Source organism: Pseudoliparis swirei, chromosome 5 (assembly GCF_029220125.1).
Source record: "Pseudoliparis swirei isolate HS2019 ecotype Mariana Trench chromosome 5, NWPU_hadal_v1, whole genome shotgun sequence".
In the NCBI taxonomy this organism is placed as follows: Eukaryota; Metazoa; Chordata; class Actinopteri; order Perciformes; family Liparidae; genus Pseudoliparis; species Pseudoliparis swirei.
The window spans coordinates 1,232,879-1,253,240 of record NC_079392.1 but is presented as its reverse complement, the minus strand read 5'-3'; the positions used below and the strand labels follow the sequence as shown (position 1 = coordinate 1,253,240).

General features: G+C 47.0%; 1 protein-coding gene across 1 annotated transcript in view; it reads left to right on the top strand.

The window, feature by feature from the left end:
• LOC130194116 (hemicentin-1-like) overlaps positions 1–20,362 on the top strand; it is a 142,852-nt gene that overhangs the window by 117,563 nt on the left and 4,927 nt on the right. Inside the window, 29 exon segments of the mRNA XM_056415008.1 lie at positions 426–563; positions 630–764; positions 1,668–1,937; positions 3,569–3,759; positions 4,272–4,485; positions 4,584–4,718; positions 5,451–5,641; positions 5,745–5,826; positions 5,969–6,235; positions 6,970–7,140; positions 7,228–7,398; positions 8,057–8,227; positions 8,328–8,498; positions 8,722–8,892; positions 9,351–9,515; positions 9,587–9,733; positions 10,258–10,395; positions 10,488–10,609; positions 11,951–12,188; positions 12,375–12,437; positions 13,644–13,763; positions 13,837–13,971; positions 14,048–14,161; positions 14,866–14,991; positions 15,078–15,206; positions 16,845–16,937; positions 16,940–17,170; positions 17,361–17,480; positions 17,929–18,055. Coding sequence (XP_056270983.1) covers positions 426–563; positions 630–764; positions 1,668–1,937; positions 3,569–3,759; positions 4,272–4,485; positions 4,584–4,718; positions 5,451–5,641; positions 5,745–5,826; positions 5,969–6,235; positions 6,970–7,140; positions 7,228–7,398; positions 8,057–8,227; positions 8,328–8,498; positions 8,722–8,892; positions 9,351–9,515; positions 9,587–9,733; positions 10,258–10,395; positions 10,488–10,609; positions 11,951–12,188; positions 12,375–12,437; positions 13,644–13,763; positions 13,837–13,971; positions 14,048–14,161; positions 14,866–14,991; positions 15,078–15,206; positions 16,845–16,937; positions 16,940–17,170; positions 17,361–17,480; positions 17,929–18,055 — 4,546 coding nt within the window.

Sequence of the window (20,362 nt, the reverse complement as noted above, 5' to 3'; positions counted from 1 at the left end):
TGGAAATGTGTTATGATCACATGTTCATTTACGCCCAGTTTTAAATAATTAATATGTTTTTGAAAGAAAGACGCTCAAAAAATAAGCCGGCATACGCTCTCATACCGGTGGCGCAATTTTCATTTTTGCGCGTTGCAAGCGAACGCACCGTAACTGGAGAGTTCGCCGGCCATAGCTCAAGGAAGCGGTCGGGGTGATGTGCCAGAGAAGTGTAGATTTAACCATGTTGGCTCCTCTGAGTGGCGGCAACACATCAGACATGTCAAAGGAGACATTGACGAGTCGTGCTAAAGGAAGCATGGTCATGGACATTTGGTTTAAAGTCATGGAAAAGTCCTGGAAATCCATTGGTCAAAATGTGTAAGAACCCTGTCGAGCACTTTATTCTTGATCTCTGAGCGTCTCTCTTGTTCCTTTCCTTTCAGAACTCCCGGTGATTCAGTCTCATCCCTCCGCTCTGGATGTGATCCTGAACGCCTCCGTCACGCTGCCCTGCGGCGCCACGGGCTCGCCCAGACCCACCACCACCTGGCAGAAGGAGGGCATCAATATACCGACCACAGGTAATGTGTGTGTGTGTGTCATCACAAGTAATCGGTCGTGACGTCGTTTCTCCTGCTTCGTGTCAGGTGGAGGTTTCACGGCGCTGCCTGATGGAAGTCTGCAGATCCATAAGGCCTCCGTGTCGGACTCTGGGACGTATATCTGTGTGGCTCAGAACCCTGCAGGGACGGCGCTGGGCAAGACCAAGCTCAGAGTGCAAGGTAGGGGCTCTTACTCCAGGAAAACGTTATTCACATGTTTAGTAATATTCAGTCATAAGAACACCGTACCATCATGTTCAACGTCAAACTTATCACTTCTCTCACAGAGCTGGGCTGCCTGAATTAAGTAAGTAGGTAAGATAGTCAGAGTACGTTAGTATGTAAGAGTAAGTTAGTATGTAAGAGTAAGTTAGTATGTAAGAGTAAGTTAGTATGTAAGAGTAAGTTAGTATGTAAGTAAGTAGGTCAGTTAGTCAGAGTAAGTTAGTATGTAAGAGTAAGTTAGTATGTATGTAAGTAGGTCAGTTAGTCAGAGTAAGTTAGTATGTAAGAGTAAGTTAGTATGTAGTAAGTAGGTCAGTTAGTCAGAGTAAGTTAGTATGTAAGAGTAAGTTAGTATGTAAGTAGGTCAGTTAGTCAGAGTACGTTAGTATGTAAGAGTAAGTTAGTATGTAAGAGTAAGTTAGGATGTAAGTAAGTAGGTCAGTTAGTCAGAGTACGTTAGTATGTAATTAAGTATAAGTAAGTTGGTATGTTGGTAAGTAAGGTTTATTTATATTTCACTTATCACAGACAAAGGGCCACAAAGTGCAGTTACAGGAGTCAATTAAAATAATTAGTCAATAAAAGGGTCCAAAACATGTCAACAGTTAAAAGAGAAAAGTACAACACACTGTAAAAGATGGTGCAGTAAAAAACACAATAAAAGAAATCAGAAAAAATAAATAAACCAAAAGATTTTTAAGATCATAGAATATGTCATTTAGCCAGAGGAATGTTTTGAGATGAGTTCCAATGATATTCTATAATGATGTTCCATCTGTCCTGTGAGTCACGAGTCTTCAGCTCCAACCGGCACCTCATCACGCCAATAAACATAAGAACGATGTTTTCCTCCTGCAGTCCCTCCGGTGATCCGCTCGGCGACTCAAACCTACCTGGCGCCCGTGGACTCCTCCGGTACGCTCCACTGCCACGCCGACGGCTCCCCCCCGCCGTCCGTCACGTGGCACAAAGACGGCGAGCCGCTGAGGGAGTCGGTGCGGCGGCGGGCGCTCGGCTCGGGGTCGCTGCAGATCGCCTTCATGCGGCCGAGCGACGCCGGGCGCTACACCTGCACCGCCGCCAACGCAGCCGGCATCGCCCGCCACGAGATGAGCCTCACCGTACAGAGTAGGTTCAACCCGTTATCGGGCGAGGAACCGTATATGGTCACTTCGTTGATGTTCATGTTTTAGGTCACAACAGTAAAAACAGTATTGTTACGTCCTCCAATTATAATAATAACTTTATTTATAGAGCGCCTTTAAAAACAAAGTTTACAAAGTGCTCTACAGAGAATCAAGGCAAAACAAATAGAATAGTAAAATACAAATATAAAATAAAAATTTAACAAAACTAAATCAGGGGAATCAAATAACGGCATAAGAGGACGAGATCACTTAAAATCTGTTCTCTAAAAATGGGTTTTAAGAAGTGATTTAGAAGAAGTTAGTGATTCTGCAGCCTGACCCCCTGGAGGTCGTTCCACAGTCGAGGAGCTCGACCGGCAAAAGCTCGGTCCCCTTTGATTTAACCTCGACTTTGGAACGGCCAGAAGGGCAACAGCACCGGAGTGTTGACATTTTTAATTTCAAATGATTTCAACGAGTGTTCCTACAGTATTGAAACATCACTGAACACAAACATATTGAGTTTGTGTGAAACTGATGTTTCAGGTTTGACCTGCAAAAAATCCTTTTATTGTGAAACTGATCTCACAGAATTGGTATCTTAAAAAAAAAAAAAAAACACATTTCACATAAAACCTTCTGATTGCAAAGCTGCAGCCGTAACGACTCGTGTGCTTCACGCTTCACTGCTTTTGTTACGCTTCTCAGTCTCACTTTTCCTGAATGAACACTGAATCACAACGACCTGTGAGGAAAGCGGGGAAACAAAAGCCTCTTTTGTGATTTTGGCATTTCCCCTTGTAATACAGCAGAGAGGGCATTAGTTTATTCGTTTATTAACTGGATCCCCGTTAGCTGACACCTTAGCGGCCGCTAATCCTGGCTCCGCAGACAGGAGACAACATGTAATACATAAAACATGCAAAACATGACGTGAAACACAGTTAAAAATAGTTCAAACGGAACCATAAGAAAGAAAGAAACGCAGTGGAGGACTATAGGATGTATGTATTGTGCAGTACATCAGTAATTTATACAAAGAAAGATCAGATGGCTACCAAAGGGACATGTCAAAGAGTTAATATGATGCCTTTTAATTGTTTTTTAAATGACAAATTATTCCCTGCATGATATTTCTGAGGTTGTAACTTCCAAGCATTAAGTGCACGAAAAATAACTCCGTTTGAAGATATTTGCTCTTGTGGTCGGATGAATCTCAAGTGACCTAAACTCACGTTCCTCGTGTGACGGTTACGTCTGACGGGAGTTTTGTCACCGACTGAAGAACTTTAGTGATATCGTCTTGCAGCTTAAACGATGATGTCGTCGGGTTCTCAGCAGGTATTATCGATGGAATTCCTTTTCTTTGAAGCCCCGAGGTTTTCCTTTCATGGTTTTTTAAATGATACATTATTACCTGCATGAGATACATGATGAGGTAGTAAATTCCAAATCACTATATTTGGGGAGGTTCCTTGTGTGATGGTTGTTTCTGTCACATATTGTAACTGATGGAAGAAATATTGAGGCGTATGATTAGATATTACCTTTCTGAATTAGTGGTTTTCTCTTGCATGTTTTATAAAAACCTCCCTGGATACAGCTCATGTGATCGTGACTCTTCTTTCGCAGTCCCGCCTTCCATTCACGGCGGGGAGCAGCAGGTGGTCGCGGTGGAGAGCGCTCCGGCTCAGCTGGTGTGCGCGGCCGACGGCGTCCCTCAGCCCAGCCTCACCTGGGAGAAGGACGGCGCCCCCCTCAGCGAGCGCCCAGGGGAGTACACCATCCTCCCCTCCGGAGAGCTGGTGATAGACGTCACTCAGGTAGGAAAAACACACACGACCGGTCACAAGTCTGGGGTCACTAGAAATGTCCTTATTCTTCAAAGCACCGTTTTTGTCAATGAAGATCACATTAAATCATAACTCTCCACATAGTTAATGTGTAGTGACTATTCTCTGGTGTTAGTGAAGTCTCTCCAGAGGTGTGTAGAGGCCCATCTCCAGTGTTCTAGTGGTACATTGTGTTATCGCCTTAGAAGACTAGCGGAGGGGTAGAAAACCCTTTAAACCCTTTTTATGTGAGCGCAGCTGAAAACAGTTATGCTGCTGAGAGAAGCTATAAAACTGGCCTTCCTTTGAGCCTCAAGAAGAACTACATCAATATTTACTATAAACATCATTATTTATAACGTTGTCGATGTCTTGACTAGAGTTTATATTCATTAGATAAATAAAAGTGACAGTTTTCATGGAAAACACCCAACTGTCTGGGCGACCTCAGTATTTTGAACGGTCGTGTATGATCTATAACCCCCCCCCCCCTCCTCCTCCAGCCCGGCGACGGAGGCGTTTACACCTGCGTTGCCACAAACGCGGTCGGTCGGGACAGCCGGCCGACGACGCTGTCGGTGCACACTCGCCCCGTCTTCACCGAGCGGCTCGCAGACGTGGCCCTCAACAAGGGAGAGCGCCTCCTGCTGGCCTGTGGAGTCGGTGGCGTCCCCCCGCCCAGAATCACGTGGGCCTTCAACGACAACGTCGTCCCGGGTGAGCAGCGAGGAAAACGTTTTATTTCAACTGAAACATCGACGCTGCGTGTGATCCTCGAGAATAAAGAAGTCTAACGTGTTTCCTCTTGTCTTCAGTTCCCTCTGACCGCGTGCCGGGCCTCAGCGAGTTGCTGGTGGAGCGCGTGGACAAAGAGGACTCGGGCACCTACAGCTGCGAGGCAGAAAACGACGTCGGGACCATCAAGTCACTGGGCGTCGTCTACGTCAGAGGTAAACACACAAATATATAAATGTATGTACCACCGTTCAAAGGTCTGGGGTCGCCAGACAGTTTAGTGATTCACATGAAAACTCTCACTTTTATTTATCAATGAATATAAAATCTAGTCCAGACGTCGAGGAGGTTATGAATAATGATGTTTATAGTAAATATTAATGTAGTTCTTCTTGAGGCTCAAAGGAAGGCCAGTTTTATAGCTTCTCTCAGCAGCATAACTGTTTTCAGCTGCGCTCACATAAAAAGGGTTTAAAGGGTTTTCTGCCCCTCCGCTAGTCTTCTAAGGCGATAACACAATGTACCACTAGAACACTGGAGATGGGCCTCTACACACCTCTGGAGAGACTTCACTAACACCAGAGAATAGTCATCTACACATTAACTATGGAGAGAGTTATGATTTAATGTGATCTTCATTGAAGAAACAGTGCTTTGAAAAATAAGAACATTTCTAAGTGACCCTAAACTTTTGAACGGTCGTGTAACTATAACCCCTCTGTTAGGCACCTATAAGTCCCCCATGAGGCTGGTTATTGAGCAGATCATTCATGAGAATATAGTAATAAGGTAAAAATGTATTTTATTGGAGACATTGTTGTCAAATATTGTACATTTCCACTTAAAATGTCATCTAACTACATTATAATGTATAGCAGAGGGATGTAAAGGGCTACCATGTCATTTACAACATCCTAATCCAGGGGTCTTTTCCTTCATGTCTCCAGAGCCTCCGATCATCGACGGGGACCATCACTCCGACCGCGTTGAGCCTCTGGGTGGCAACGCCATCCTGAGCTGTGAGGTCCGGGGAGACCCCCCCCCCACCATCCGCTGGAGCAAGAGCGGAATCAACATCCAGACCGGCGACCGCGTCCGTCAGCTGGACAACGGCTCGCTGGCCATCTACGGCACGGAGGTAGGAAAACACGCCGGACCGAGATCCGTTCTGCGGATACCGTTGATACCAAAGGGATCCCAACGGTTCTCCTCAACAACAGTTCTTCATTGTGTTTATACAGAGTGAAGATGCAGGCGACTACATGTGTGTGGCAGCGAATGAGGCTGGAGTGGTGGAGAGGAGCGTCGCCCTGACCGTGCACAGTAAGCGTCTGCCCTCTCACTTTAGTGATATATTCATTTCTATTGACCTTTGACTGCAGGGCCAAGTCCAATGGACCCTTAAACAGTGACGTCGCCGGCTTTTTCTTAAAGCTTAGATCACGTAGATCTCTGCCTCTTCCAGGTGCTCCGGCCATCACGGCGGAGCCGACGGTGGTGGGCGCCGGCGGCACGGTCGTGCTCGACTGTCGGGCGGAGGGGGAGCCCACGCCCACGATGGAGTGGTCCCGGAAGGGAGGGCGCCGCCTGCTGGGCGACGACCGCTTCTCCCCGCTGTCCAACGGCTCGCTGCGAGTCAGCAGCGCCCAGAAGGAGGACACGGCCCAGTATGAATGCCTGGCCAGAAACCTGCTGGGGTCAGCGAGGGCCAGGGTCACGCTGACCGTGAGAGGTGAGCCAGACGCGGCGGGGGTTAAAGTGTGTGTGTAAGTACGTAAGTATGTAAGTGTGTAAGTATGTATGTAAGTGTGTAAGTATGTATGTATGTAAGCATGTAAGTAAGTATGTAAGTGTGTAAGTATATAAATGTATAAGTAAGTGTGTATGTAAGTGTGTAAGTATGTATGTATGTATGCAAGTATGTAAGTATGTAAGTAAGTGTGTATAAATAAATGTAAGTATGTATAAGTAAGTATGTATGTATGTGTGTATGTAAGTATGTAAGTATGTATGTAAGTATGTAAGTATGTAAGTATGTATGTAAGTGTGTATGTAAGTAAATAAGTGTGTCATTAAGTATGTATGTAAGTGTGTATGTAAGTATCTCAGTGAGTAAGTAAGTAACGTTTAATTATATTGCACTTATCACAGAGAGAGTAATTGAGTAAGTATTTAAGTATGTAAGTATCTAAGTAGTATGTAAGCTTATCAAGCACTTGTCTCACAGAGCTGAGCTGCCTTAAGTGAGTATGTATGTTAGTAAGTAAGTAAATGAGAGTAAGTGAGTAAATAAGTATGTACAGTTTATTTATAATTCCCTTATCACAGACAAAGTGTCCCAAAGTGCAGTTACAGGAGTACATTAAAACAATCAGTCAACAACAAGGTCTAAAACATGTCAACAGTTAACAGAGAAACGTACAAGACACTAAGAAGTTGCCGTGCGGTTCATTCTGTGTTCTCCAGTTCACGGGGGCCACTCGGAGTGGTCAGCCTGGGGCCCGTGCAGCGCGTCCTGTGGCGTCGGCTCCCAAAAGAAGCGTCGGCGGTGTACCAATCCTCTCCCCGCCAACGGGGGGCGCCACTGCGCAGGATCGGACACGGAGACGCGAGGCTGTCAGGGGAAGCCGTGTCCAGGTGAGCGCCGTGATAGACCGGAGCATTCCGCCTCAGTACCTGTTCACAGGAGACGGTCCTGAGTCTTGACCTGTGCGCCTCCTGCAGTGGATGCTAACTGGTCCGAGTGGTCTCTGTGGGAGGAGTGTTCTCGTACCTGTGGTCATGGCAACAGGACGAAGGTCCGGACCTGCAGCAACCCTCCGGCGCAGCACGGGGGCAAGCCGTGCGAGGGCAAGGCCGCGGAGGTCATCGTGTGCGGCGTGCGGCCGTGTCCAGGTGAGTCGCGGAGGCGTTTCCTGTAGCTGCAGGAGAGCGTGAATAGTTGGTCTGAGGAGGCAGGAGAACTCCTCCAACCCTCACGGTCAGCTGACATCACAGCTTCTGAATACCACGTCAGTTCTGACTTGATGTTGCACTGCTATGCATCTCCATCATTTGCCTATAATGCATCGCACATTTACAACCAACAGGCTTTATGACCGATTCTATCTTTTGCCTTTGGTCTAATCAACAAGCTTCCTTTATGCCGGATTGTAGGCGCTGACAAGGGTGGTAGGGACTATGTACAACCTACTCGAGTTAAAGTAACGTAAAGTAGTCCTTGTTTATGTCAAAGTACATGTAATAATTCACAAATTGTACTTGAAACAAGTACTTAGTTGACAGAATAATCGTAAGTATAAAGTCTCTTAAAAAAGTTAAAGTACTTGGTTGACAGAACAATGAGTAAAAAGTAGAATATCTCGATTAGAAATGGAGTGGAAGTATAAAGTCTCTGTAAAAACTAAGTATTGGTAAAAAGTAGAATATCTCTATAATAAATGTAATGGAGTAAAAGTATAAAGTGTCTTTATTACGTAAAGGAAATGAACGTACTTTCCACATCTGCGTATTCGACTCTAGACCCGCATGTCGACTTCCTGTTCTCTTCTAGTGGCGGGTAACTGGGGCTCCTGGCTGCCATGGAGCCCGTGCAGTGACACCTGCGGTAAAGGTATGCAGTCCAGAACCCGCCTGTGCAACAGCCCTCCTCCGGCCTTCGCCGGGCCGCAGTGCGACGGCACGGACGCCCAAACGCAGGTGTGCAAGGAGACACCTTGTCCTGGTGAGAAACACACATGAAATTGAAAGAGAATTTAGTCCCGAAGCGTTCGTTCTCTCCAAGTGACTTCCTCCTCCCTCCCTTCTTTTCTTGTGCCGTCCAGTGGATGGGAAGTGGTCCTCCTGGGTGAGCTGGGGCTCCTGCAGCGTGTCATGTGGAGGCGGGACAAAGCAGAGGACACGCCTCTGCGCCGGCCCCGCCCCCCAGCACGGCGGCAGGCAGTGTGAAGGCAGCGACCTGCACATCGACTTCTGTCACGCTGACCCCTGCCCCAGTGAGTCATTGTCACTTTTGCTCTTCAGGGTTCGTACGGTCCTGGAAAAGTCCTGGAAAAGTCCTGGAAACCCTGGCTTTTCCTGCTCTTTTACTTTAACAGTATACTCTCTACATCTCAATGTGAACATGTCTTGTATCTTGACGCACACCTGCTCTTTTTTCTGATTATCTCGCTTCCTTTTTTTCATCATCCTTGACGTTGTAATTTCTTTGCCGTCAAGTCAACGGTCACTGGAGCCCGTGGAGCAGCTGGGGCGGCTGCAGCAGGACGTGCAACGGGGGTCAGACGAGGCGCTACCGGACGTGTGACGACCCCAGCCCCGCCAACGGGGGGAGAGCGTGTGCAGGAGCAGACACGCAGATACAGAGGTGCAGCACCGACACCTGTCCAGGTGAGTGTTGGTACTACACTGGCAGGCAAAGAACAGTTCTTTGGTGATTTTTTAATTTGTAATTACTAAACCTTTAGGTGAATCTCATTGAGATTAAAAATCTCTATTTCGAGGGTGAACAAAAAAACACAAAAAACACAAAGTTACAAACAAAAAACACATAGTTACAAACAAAAAACACAAGAAACACAAAGTTACAAACAAAAAACACAAAGTTACAAACAAAAAACACATAGTTACAAACAAAAAACACAAGAAACACAAAGTTACAAACAAAAAACACATAGTTACAAACAAAAAACACAAGAAACACAAAGTTATAAACAAAAAACACAAGAAACACAAAGTTATAAATATAAAAACACAAGAAACACAAAGTTAGAAATATAAAAACATGAGAAACACAAAGTTGTAAATAGTGAATGTGTGTACTTGTGTACTTGTGTGTGTTCTTGCAGTGAGCTGGGCCTCGTGGCAGCTCTGGGGAGGATGCTCCGCCTCCTGCGGCGGCGGCGAGAGGACGCGCGTCCGTCTGTGTAACAGTCCGCCTCGTGGGAACGGAGGTCGGCCGTGTCCGGGAGACTCCTCCCAGCTCTCCAGGTGTAACGCTCACGCCTGCCCAGGTGAGACATTTGTTGTTAATACGAATGTTCAGAATTTAGGGTTGCGACTAAAACTGTTGTGTTGTTGTCAGGCGGCCCCCAGAGCGCACGAGGAAGCATCGTAGGAAACATCAACGACATTGAGTTCGGCATATCCATCCTCACCGCCACCGTCACAGACGGCCAGTCTGGTGGCAGAACCGTCACGGCCACGATCACCAACGTCCCGAGGACACTAGGTCAGTTCCATTATATTTCAGGCTCTACGGTCATGGAAAACCTGGAAAAGTCAGGGAATTTGTAAATGGTTATTTCCAGACCTGGAAAAGTTCCCAAAGAAATAAATCCCCAAAGTTTTGGAAAAGTCATGGAAATGTCTTATATTCCGATGTTCATGTTATGCTTTTAAATAGAGTTTTAAATAATTAATATGCTTTTTAAACGAATGACGCTCTAAATATAAGTCGCCATTCACTTTTTCATACTCGCAAATTTTCCGCAAGTTGAATGCAACTTCACTGAAAAGACATACATGTTTTATTATTTTAATCAAACTATTGTCTCTCATATTGAGTCTTTTAAGGATATAAACTGTATGCTTTAACTTTCTCATTGTTAGTTTAAATGAAACATTCTGTCACTTATTCATGTTTACAATGAGATTTTAATAAATCTCTAGTAATGGACATTTGGTTTAAAGTCCTGAAAGCCCATTGGTCATGTGGATGAACCCTGTAATTTGAATCTGCTCTCGCTGTTCGAGGTCCCGCGATGAGAACGCTCGTCTCCATCCTGAACCCGGTCTACTGGACCGCTGCACAGGAAGTGGGCGAGGCCGTCAACGGCAACGCGCTGACGGGAAGCGTCTTCAGGCGAGAGACGCAGGTGGAGTTTGCCACAGGTGAGAATTGACGGGTTGCACCGCTGTCGTGTGAGATGGTTAATGACTGATGGGTTTGGGGACCTGACTAACGTCTGGTGTACTCTCTGCAGGTGAGACCCTGAGGATGACCCTCGCTGCGCGAGGCCTGGACTCGGACGGAGCGTTGCTGCTGGACATCGTGGTGAACGGACACGTCCTGCAGCTGCCCTCGCACGCTGACATCAGCATCAAGGTACGGGAATAAACCACGCAGGGGACATCCACAGTTTTATGTATTTGTAAGAGCCGTTTTGTTTAACCTCCGGCCACTAGGGGGCGTAGGGCCCCTGTCAATTAAGACAGAGGCCCTTCACAACAGTGTTTACCAACCTTTTTGAGCCCAGGATCCCTGACCTCCGCCTACCAATATAAAAGTTGTTTATCAACTGACGTTACAGCACAACACTGACAACATGTAAGTTCAGCTCTCATCACAATGCCATCAAGTCATGTGACTCCAGTCAGTGCTCTGTCTGTGACTGAACTCTGTCTGTCAGCTTGTAGTTTCATAAGCACAGACTGACAGTCTAAAGCCGTCTGTCAGTAATCCGGCTCCTGGTCTTTGATTTGGTGATTTTCTCAACTCCACTGACCAGTTTTTCGGTGCAAATTTGGTATTCATGAACGTTTTCTCCTCTGGGATTCGTTCTGAACTCAGAGCGTTGGTGATTACGTTCACATCACCTCTACAGACATCCTCCGATTTTAATAATTATAATAATAATAAAAATATGAGATCACCATTTGTGACTCCTGCATCTGTGCTTTTTCAAATAATAGAATAAATACAATTGCAATCACTTTCAAGTAAACCAGATTGCTCCGTCAGAACAGAAAAAAAGCTCAATGTTGAGCTTTTGTTTTGAAGGGCAACAGCAGGAAAGCCAAACTCACTGTGTAGCAGAACCCGTTTTCAGGCGTTCATGAATCAGGCGGAGATGTTTTCTGACGTCGATCTTCCAGTCAGGAAGAAAACGTTTCAGAACACACTTCAGAAAATGTTTGAGAATGAGGAACAATGTGTTTCTGAATTTATTTTCATTTTATCTCGGAGAGCGACAGGGAACGTCTCCGGTCGATCTCGATCGACGGGTCGGCGCCCGCTGCTTTACAATGACATCGTTTTATGAAGTTTTACTGTCTTTACTGAATTAACACTAGAGGAACACCTGTAGGATAAAAAGATAATTTCTTCATGAGAAACATCGTGGCACAAGTGAAGATGTTTCTCCACATGCAAATGATACCCACTGCAACTATATCAAAGTCCTTCCCTCATAAACACAGCCATTAGAGCCATTTTGTTTGTTTTGGTTGTTTAACCTCCTGCCACTAGGGGGCGCAGGACCACTGTCAATTAAGACAGGCCAATATAATCAGGGGGAGCGCTGTAGGGTCAGGAGCACACAGGTGACATGTGTTTTGATTTCTTTCATTTTTTGGGAATATACAAATGGATTTTGGACAAGAAACGCATATCTTGGTTTGTTGGAAGCCGTAGAACTTTATAAATAAATGAATGCTTTGGCCTCAGGACTACACGGAGGACTACATCCAGACGGGGGCGGGCCGGCTGTACGCCGGGTCCACCCGCATGTTCAGCATCGACGGGGAGAGCGTGCCGTACTCCTGGAACCACAGCATCTCCTACGACCCCTCCAGGGGAAAGATGCCCTACCTGGTGCAGACGCTGCACGCCACGGCCATCCGCGCTCAGTACCGCCCCCTAGAGGAGACGCTGGAGTATAGCATCCAGGCTTGCATCGCCAAGGGTGAGAATACTGTGAAATTAGTCAAATTTATTGGAAATTGAGATGAATTCAACAAGGTTGTCAAGTTAATATGAGGTTGTATATGTTTCCTTTTGTATGTTAAGTCCGGTCAAACATTTAAATATGATCTTATTTATGTTTGTTTCTGTAAACTGTAATTGAGCGATGAGGCGTTTATGGTTCCAGGAGATCGCAGTAACCAGTGTCCTCAGGGATTCACGCTGGAGTCCGCTGGGCCCTTCTGTGCAGGTAATGTTCCTGTTGAGAGACAACACCTGCAAGTAGCCAGTTTACAAGCTTCATGTTCGATAGCTGCTGGGTCTCATTTGAGCTCTCCACTGTTCACCTGCATTGAACCGAAGCCTCCTCAAACGTGATTGGTCGATACAACTCTGACTACAAACGGAAACCAAAACGCTTCTGACCCCCCAACAAAATCTCAGAACCTGAGAGTACCGCCATCGTGGTCAGTTGCTAGATATTAATAATAATAAAAGTGATGTGTTCAGTAGTCGTCTATTTAAAACGTGCTTTTAAAGACACGGTGGATTTGAAAAGCATCTTCTAACAGCTTCTCCAAGAGAACCTCCTTATTGATAAAATCATATGCTGCCATATGTCAATGTGCCATGTATGTGTCATGTATGTGCCATGTATGTGCCATGTATGTCATGTGTGTGTCATGTATGTGTCATGCATGTGTCATGTGTGTGTCATGTATGTGTCATGTGTATGTATGTGTGTCATGTATGTGTCATGTGTGTCATGTATGTGTCATGTATGTGTCATGTGTGTGTCATGTATGTCACATGTATGTGTCATGTATGTGTCATGTGTCATGTATCTCATGTGTCATGTGTGTGTCATGTATGTGTCATGTGTGTGTCATGTATGTCACATGTATGTGTCATGTATGTTGCATGTGTGTCATGTATGTTGCATGTGTGTGTCAAGAGTGTGTCATGTGTGTCATGTGTGTGTCATGTATGTGTCATGCGTGTGTCATGTATGTCACATGTGTGTCATGTATGTCACATGTATGTGTCATGTGTGTGTCATGTATGTGTCATGTGTGTCATGTATGTCATGTGTGTGTCATGTATGTGTCATGTATGTGTCATGTGTGTGTCATGTATGTGTCATGTGTGGCATGTATGTGTCATGTATGTGTCATGTGTCATGTATGTGTCATGTCTGTGTCATGTGTGTCATGTATGTGTCATGTATGTCATGTGTCATGTATGTGTCATGTGTGTGTCATGTATGTGTCATGTGTGTGGCATGTGTCATGTATGTCATGTATGTGTCATGTGTGTGTCATGTGTCATGTATGTGTCATGTATGTGTCATGTATGTGTCATGTGTGTGTCATGTGTGTGTCATGTGTCATGTCATGTGTCATGTGTGTGTCATGTGTGTGTCATGTATGTGTCATGTATGTGTCATGTGCCACAGATGAGAACGAGTGCGAGGTGAGGAGCCCGTGTTCCCACGCCTGCCACAACGCCGTGGGAACCTACTCCTGCTCCTGTCCCCGGGGCCTCGCCATCTCCGCTGACGGCCGGAGCTGTCAGGGTAAACAACTCGGCATCCTCCCCCACGGCCATTGTTATCGTTAGTAATAATACTCACGTCCTTCATCCTGTAGACGTCGATGAGTGTTCACTGGGCGGGGACGCCTGCCCTGATGGACAGGACTGCGAGAACACTATTGGCTCTTACCGGTGCGCCATGCGCTGTGGGCGGGGCTTCAGGAGGACGGCCGACGGTCTCGGCTGCACGGGTAAAACAAAACTACCTTTTCATTGATCGACTGAGGATTTTTTTATTTTTAATAACAGTTCTCTTTGTTGCTTTAGATGTGAACGAGTGCCAGGAGTCCAATCCGTGCAATCAACGCTGTCTGAACACGGTCGGCAGCTACCGGTGCGCCTGCGAGCCGGGCTTTCAGATCAGGAACCGGCGCTGTGTTGGTGAGACTCGCCTATCCATGTTATTCAGAATGAAGCGTTTCTATTCTGTTTCTATTTTATTTTTTTACATACTGTACACTACCGTTCTAAAGTCTGGGGTCACCTGACAGTTTGGTGTTTTCCATGAAAACTCACTTTTATTTATCTAATGAATATAAAATCTAGTCCAGACGTTGACGAGGTTATAAATAATGATGTTTATAGTAAATATTAATGTAGTTCTTCTTGAGGCTCAAAGGAAGGGCAGTTTCATAGCTTCTCTCAGCAGCATAACTGTTTTCAGCTGCGCTCACATAAAATGGGTTTAATGGGTTTTCTACCCCTCCGCTTGTCTTCTAAGGCAATAACACAATGTACCACTAGAACACTGGAGATGGGCCTCTACACACCTCTGGAGAGACTTCACTAACACCAGAGAATAGTCACTACCACATTAACTATGGAGAGAGTTATGATTTAATGTTATCTTCATTGATAAAAACGGTGCTTTGAAGAATAAGGACATTTCTAAGTGACTCCAAACTTTTGAACGGTAGTGTAAATTTATTTAGATTTTACACATTTACAAGACAGAACTTTAAGGATACAAGACAAGTGGGAGAACTTCCAAAGTCCCCGTAGAAGGGATATCATTACAAATCCAGGATTTAAGAATCGTCTTTCGTGCAATATCCAATAGTATTCCAATCTATTCTTTTTTTCAGATATAAACGAGTGCATGCAGAGGGCATGTCGATCGGATCAGCAGTGTAAGAACTCCCGGGGCGGGTACACCTGCGTTGACCTCTGCCCCAACGGCATGACCAAAGGTGGCAACGGGACGTGTGTCGGTGAGTCTTCACAGAGAGAGCACTGGCTGAAGTACAATATTTAATAAAGTACAGTTCTGCAAACAGGATGTACTTCTGTGCTGCAGACGTAGACGAGTGCAGAGACGGCACGCACCAGTGCCGGTACAACCAGATCTGTGAGAACGTCCGAGGCAGCCACCGCTGCAGCTGTCCGCGGGGCTACCGGTCCCAGGCAGCGGGCCGGCCCTGCGTCGGTACGTCCCTTTGTCAAAATTAGAAAAAACCTAACTCCACTAATATTGTATTCATTTTTTTTTCCGCGTTTAGACTTTCTGGCGTGTAATATTTGCCAAAGCATTCGCAGCATGTTGAGCCGTGAGCGCGTGAAGCATCGCCGCCCTGCGCTTCCTGTCGCTCGCTGTGAACATCCACAATAACGCCGAGCGTAGTCATGACGCCCTGCCAGTGCTTACAGCTCCGAGCATACTGCAGTGCAAACCGCTCATCACTTTGAAGACCCCGGGAAGCTTTAATGCATGGTATGGGGTCCTCTAAATATCCTGGAGGCACCCAGGTGCATTGTGGGGCAGAGTATATGCAGAGAGCTCACTTCTCAGACTCATAAATTCAGAGTGGTGTTCTCTCTTTCTGGCTCACAGGTCGGAGGCCTGTCATAGAATAACTCTGTATGCTGATGCTGTGTTCTTCCTTCTCAGTTTCAGGTCATGAAACAATTCATGACAACATCGTTGTGAACATTACATTCCTGCCAGTGTTCATCCAATAAAACAACATTTCTTCACATCGTGGTGCGATGTCATGCAGACAGTTTTTGAACTTCTTCTAAAGACATCGCGCTCCGTCTACTTACCTACACGGTGAAAGAGGAGGAAGAGAACAGGGAAGAGAGGACGGCGGAGGAAGGGAAGTGATCATAAACGAGCCCTAAAGAGACCAGCACCATGACTTCACCGCCGCTCACTCTGTTCATTTCACTCTCTCTTCCAATCCTCACTTTTAAACCTGGGATCTGGCTATTTCCTGGAGTTGCTTTTTGTCATGGCTTACGTTCCCCGTGTGACATCGTTAACATCGCACGCTGATGTCTTCTTTTGTGACACATTCCTCTGGCGTTGAGGATTTAACCTTTTTATATATATATTTACAAAAAGGTTAACTAGATTTTAAATGGAATCTGAAGTTATTCTTCTCTAGTGTGTACTTGTTGCCCTTGCACATTCCTGCTGAGCATTGCCACTTTCATTTCACTGCACACCCTGTGTGTGTATGTGACAAATAAAAACATCTTGAATCTTGAATCTTGAATCTTCAAAGCTGAACTTGACTTACTTACTTTTATTTGGTATGAGAAGAGATAAGTCTCTCATTCAAATTAGACAAATTGACATTTCTACAGAGGGGTAATTGACATTTCTACAGAGGGGTAATTGACATATCTACAGAGGGGTAATTTACATTTCTACAGAGGGGTAATTGACATATCTACAGAGGGGTAATTGACATATCTACAGAGGGGTAATTTACATTTCTACAGAGGGGTAATTGACATATCTACAGAGGGGTAATTGACATTTCTACAGAGGGGTAATTGACATTTCTACAGAGGGGTAATTGACATATATACAGAGGGGTAATTGACATATCTACAGAGGGGTAATTGACATATCTACAGAGGGGTAATTGACATTTCTACAGAGGGGTAATTGACATATCCCCTTTCCCCCCCCCCCTTTCGTCTCCCTCCTCTTTCTTCATGGCCACCTCCTTTGTTCTTTCCATACCTCTAAATATCCACATTTACTTCTCTTCCTTCTCTCCATTCTCTCCATCCCTTTGTTCTCTTCCTGGTCTTTCTTTCATGCCGAGGTCAGACAGAAATGAGTGCGAGCGGCTGCCGCCGCCCTGTGCCCAGCGGTGCGTCAACACGCCTTGTGGCGGGGGCCGCGTGGGCGACGGCAGCTCCTGCGTCTGCCCGGCTACGAGAGTTACTCGTCCGGCTACCGGGCGTCGAGACTCTCTGTCGAGCATCGCGACTCCGACCGGCGGCTGTACCGCCGCCTGGCCTCTCAGAGCTGCCGCTCCCACGCGACCCCCGCCACAAGGGGGCGCAACAGGAGGCGGAGCCGCAGAGAGACCCCCGTGCAGGGCCTCCTCGCTTGTCGGCGGGGGTTTGAGTCCAGGGGTGGCTCCTGCTTAGGTAACCATGGAGACAGGCAGGGTGGAGACGAGGGAGAGGAGGGAAGTTGTTCCGAGAGGAACTGCCTCTGGCTTTCCTGCGACCAGAGAAAGCTACAACAGCGTGTCTTAATGTGTCCTTTATGTTCTCTGTCACGGTGTGGCTGTTTTGTGTGTGTGTGTGTGTGTGTGTGTGTGTGTAACTCCAACAGACATCAACGAGTGTGAGGCGAGGGACGCCTGTCAGCACGAGTGTATAAACACACCTGGAAGCCACAGGTGTCTCTGTCCCGCTGGTTACCGCCTCATGACCAATGGCCAGACCTGTCAAGGTGAGGACCACAAGCTCCGCCCCCGTTTCCTTCCATCACTTTGGAACTATTTATTTGATATATTAATATTTAGTTATTTTTATTGACAAGTCGTATTGTTTAATCATTCAGGTTGTTTGCTTATTTAGAATGTTTTGATATATTAGAATAGATTTTTCTTTAGTAGTTTTAGTTTTGTTTAATTCGTTAATGTAGATATAGTCTTTTGATTGTTCACTAATTGGGTAACACTGTGGGCACGTGGCTTATATGTAGGAGGAGGCAGGTACAGGACCAGCATGCACCTGGGTTACATGTAGGAGGAGAGGAACAGGACCAGCATGCACCTGGGTTATATGTAGGAGGAGAGGAACAGGACCAGCATGCACCTGGGTTAGTTTTCTATTGGCCCAATGGCCGCTACAATCTCCTTCATGTCATGTTATCAGCGTGTTTTCTGTGTGGACAGATGTGGACGAGTGTCTGGAGCAGGACGTCCAGTGTGGAGCGAACCAGATGTGCTTCAACATGAGAGGAAGTTACCAATGTATTGATGCCCCGTGTCCCCCCAACTACCAGAGGGCCCCCGCCACAGGGTGAGCCTTCACGGTGTGTGTGTGTGTGTGTGTGTGTGTGTGTGTGTGTGTGTGTGTGTGTGTGTGTGTGTGTGTGTGTGTGGTGAGTACAGAAAGTATTCAGACCTCTTTAACATGTTCACTCTTGGTTTCGTTGCGGTCATTTGCTAAAATCAAAACAGTTCATTTTATTTCTCATTAATGTGACTCGGCAACATCTCGACAGGAAAAAACTGAAAGGTAGAAATGTTTGCAAATTTATTAAAAAAGAAAAACTGCAATATCACAAAGTCATAAGTATTCAGAGCCTTTGCTGTGACACTCGTATGCAAAATGGCTGCAATGAAACAAAGAGTGAAACATATCAAGGGGTCTGAATACTTACAGGGTGTCCGCGGGTCCTTAAAAAGTCTTAAAAAGTCTTAAATTACTTTTCCAAAAAATAAGGCCTTAAAAAGTCTTAAATTGTCTTAAATTCAGATTGGATTGGTCTTAAATTTGTTGGGTGTCATGTCATTACGAATATGAGGCAATCTGTTCCGCCAGGTCTAATATTTTGCTCTGTCGCCTATGTGTCTCTGGTGTCACCGGGCCACGCCTTCTCTTAAAGGGGCCCGTATTCGGTCCCATCCCCTACAACGTGAAGCATCGGCTAGTTTAGAAAACATGGGGGATGCAAGTTCAACAACACATAGAAAAGAACGAGTGTTTCTGGTTCCGGTGGGTGAAATGCTTCTGAAGCTGCGTTATGTGTCGGGAGACTTTCCAGCGGTGGAATCTCACCAGCAGAGCAAGAAGCACAGAGACTAGCGAAGGCCGCCAGCAGCCCGCGGGGCTAGCTGCTGCTCCGCCGCCAGCAACGACGTCAACTACAACGCTGGAGGTCACCGGAGGAAATCCAGCGCCGTGCAACAAAGAGCTCATCACCGAAGACCAACGCTGCAGTGCGTTCTTCATTCTGTTCCACGAGACTCTGGACCAGACCACCACGAGACTCTGGACCAGACCACCGCGAGACTCTGGACCAGACCACCGCGAGACTCTGGACCAGACCACCACGAGACTCTGGACCAGACCACCACGAGACTCTGGACCAGACCACCACGAGACTCTGGACCAGACCACCGCGAGACTCTGGACCAGACCACCACGAGACTCTGGACCAGACCACCACGAGACTCTGGACCAGACCACCACGAGACTCTGGACCAGACCACCGCGAGACTCTGGACCAGACCACCATGAGACTCTGGACCAGACCACCATGAGACTCTGGACCAGACCACCGAGACTCTGGACCAGACCACCGCGAGACTCTGGACCAGACCACCATGAGACTCTGGACCAGACCACCACGAGACTCTGGACCAGACCACCACGAGACTCTGGACCAGACCACCGCGAGACTCTGGACCAGACCACCACGAGACTCTGGACCAGACCACCACGAGACTCTGGACCAGACCACCACGAGACTCTGGACCAGACCACCACGAGACTCTGGACCAGACCACCGCGAGACTCTGGACCAGACCACCATGAGACTCTGGACCAGACCACCATGAGACTCTGGACCAGACCACCACGAGACTCTGGACCAGACCACCACGAGACTCTGGACCAGACCACCATGAGACTCTGGACCAGACCACCATGAGACTCTGGACCAGACCACCACGAGACTCTAGACCAGACCACCGCGAGACTCTGGACCAGACCACCATGAGACTCTGGACCAGACCACCGCGAGACTCTGGACCAGACCACCATGAGACTCTGGACCAGACCACCACGAGACTCTAGACCAGACCACCGCGAGACTGGACCAGACCACCATGAGACTCTGGACCAGACCACCGCGAGACTCTGGACCAGACCACCATGAGACTCTGGACCAGACCACCGCGAGACTCTGGACCAGACCACCGCGAGACTCTGGACCAGACCACCGCGAGACTCTGGACCAGACCACCATGAGACTCTGGACCAGACCACCACGAGACTCTGGACCAGACCACCACGAGACTCTGGACCAGACCACCATGAGACTCTGGACCAGACCACCGCGAGACTCTGGACCAGACCACCACGAGACTCTGGACCAGACCACCATGAGACTCTGGACCAGACCACCATGAGACTCTGGACCAGACCACCATGAGACTCTGGACCAGACCACCATGAGACTCTGGACCAGACCACCACGAGACTCTGGACCAGACCACCACGAGACTCTGGACCAGACCACCATGAGACTCTGGACCAGACCACCACGAGACTCTGGACCAGACCACCACGAGACTCTGGACCAGACCACCGCGAGACTCT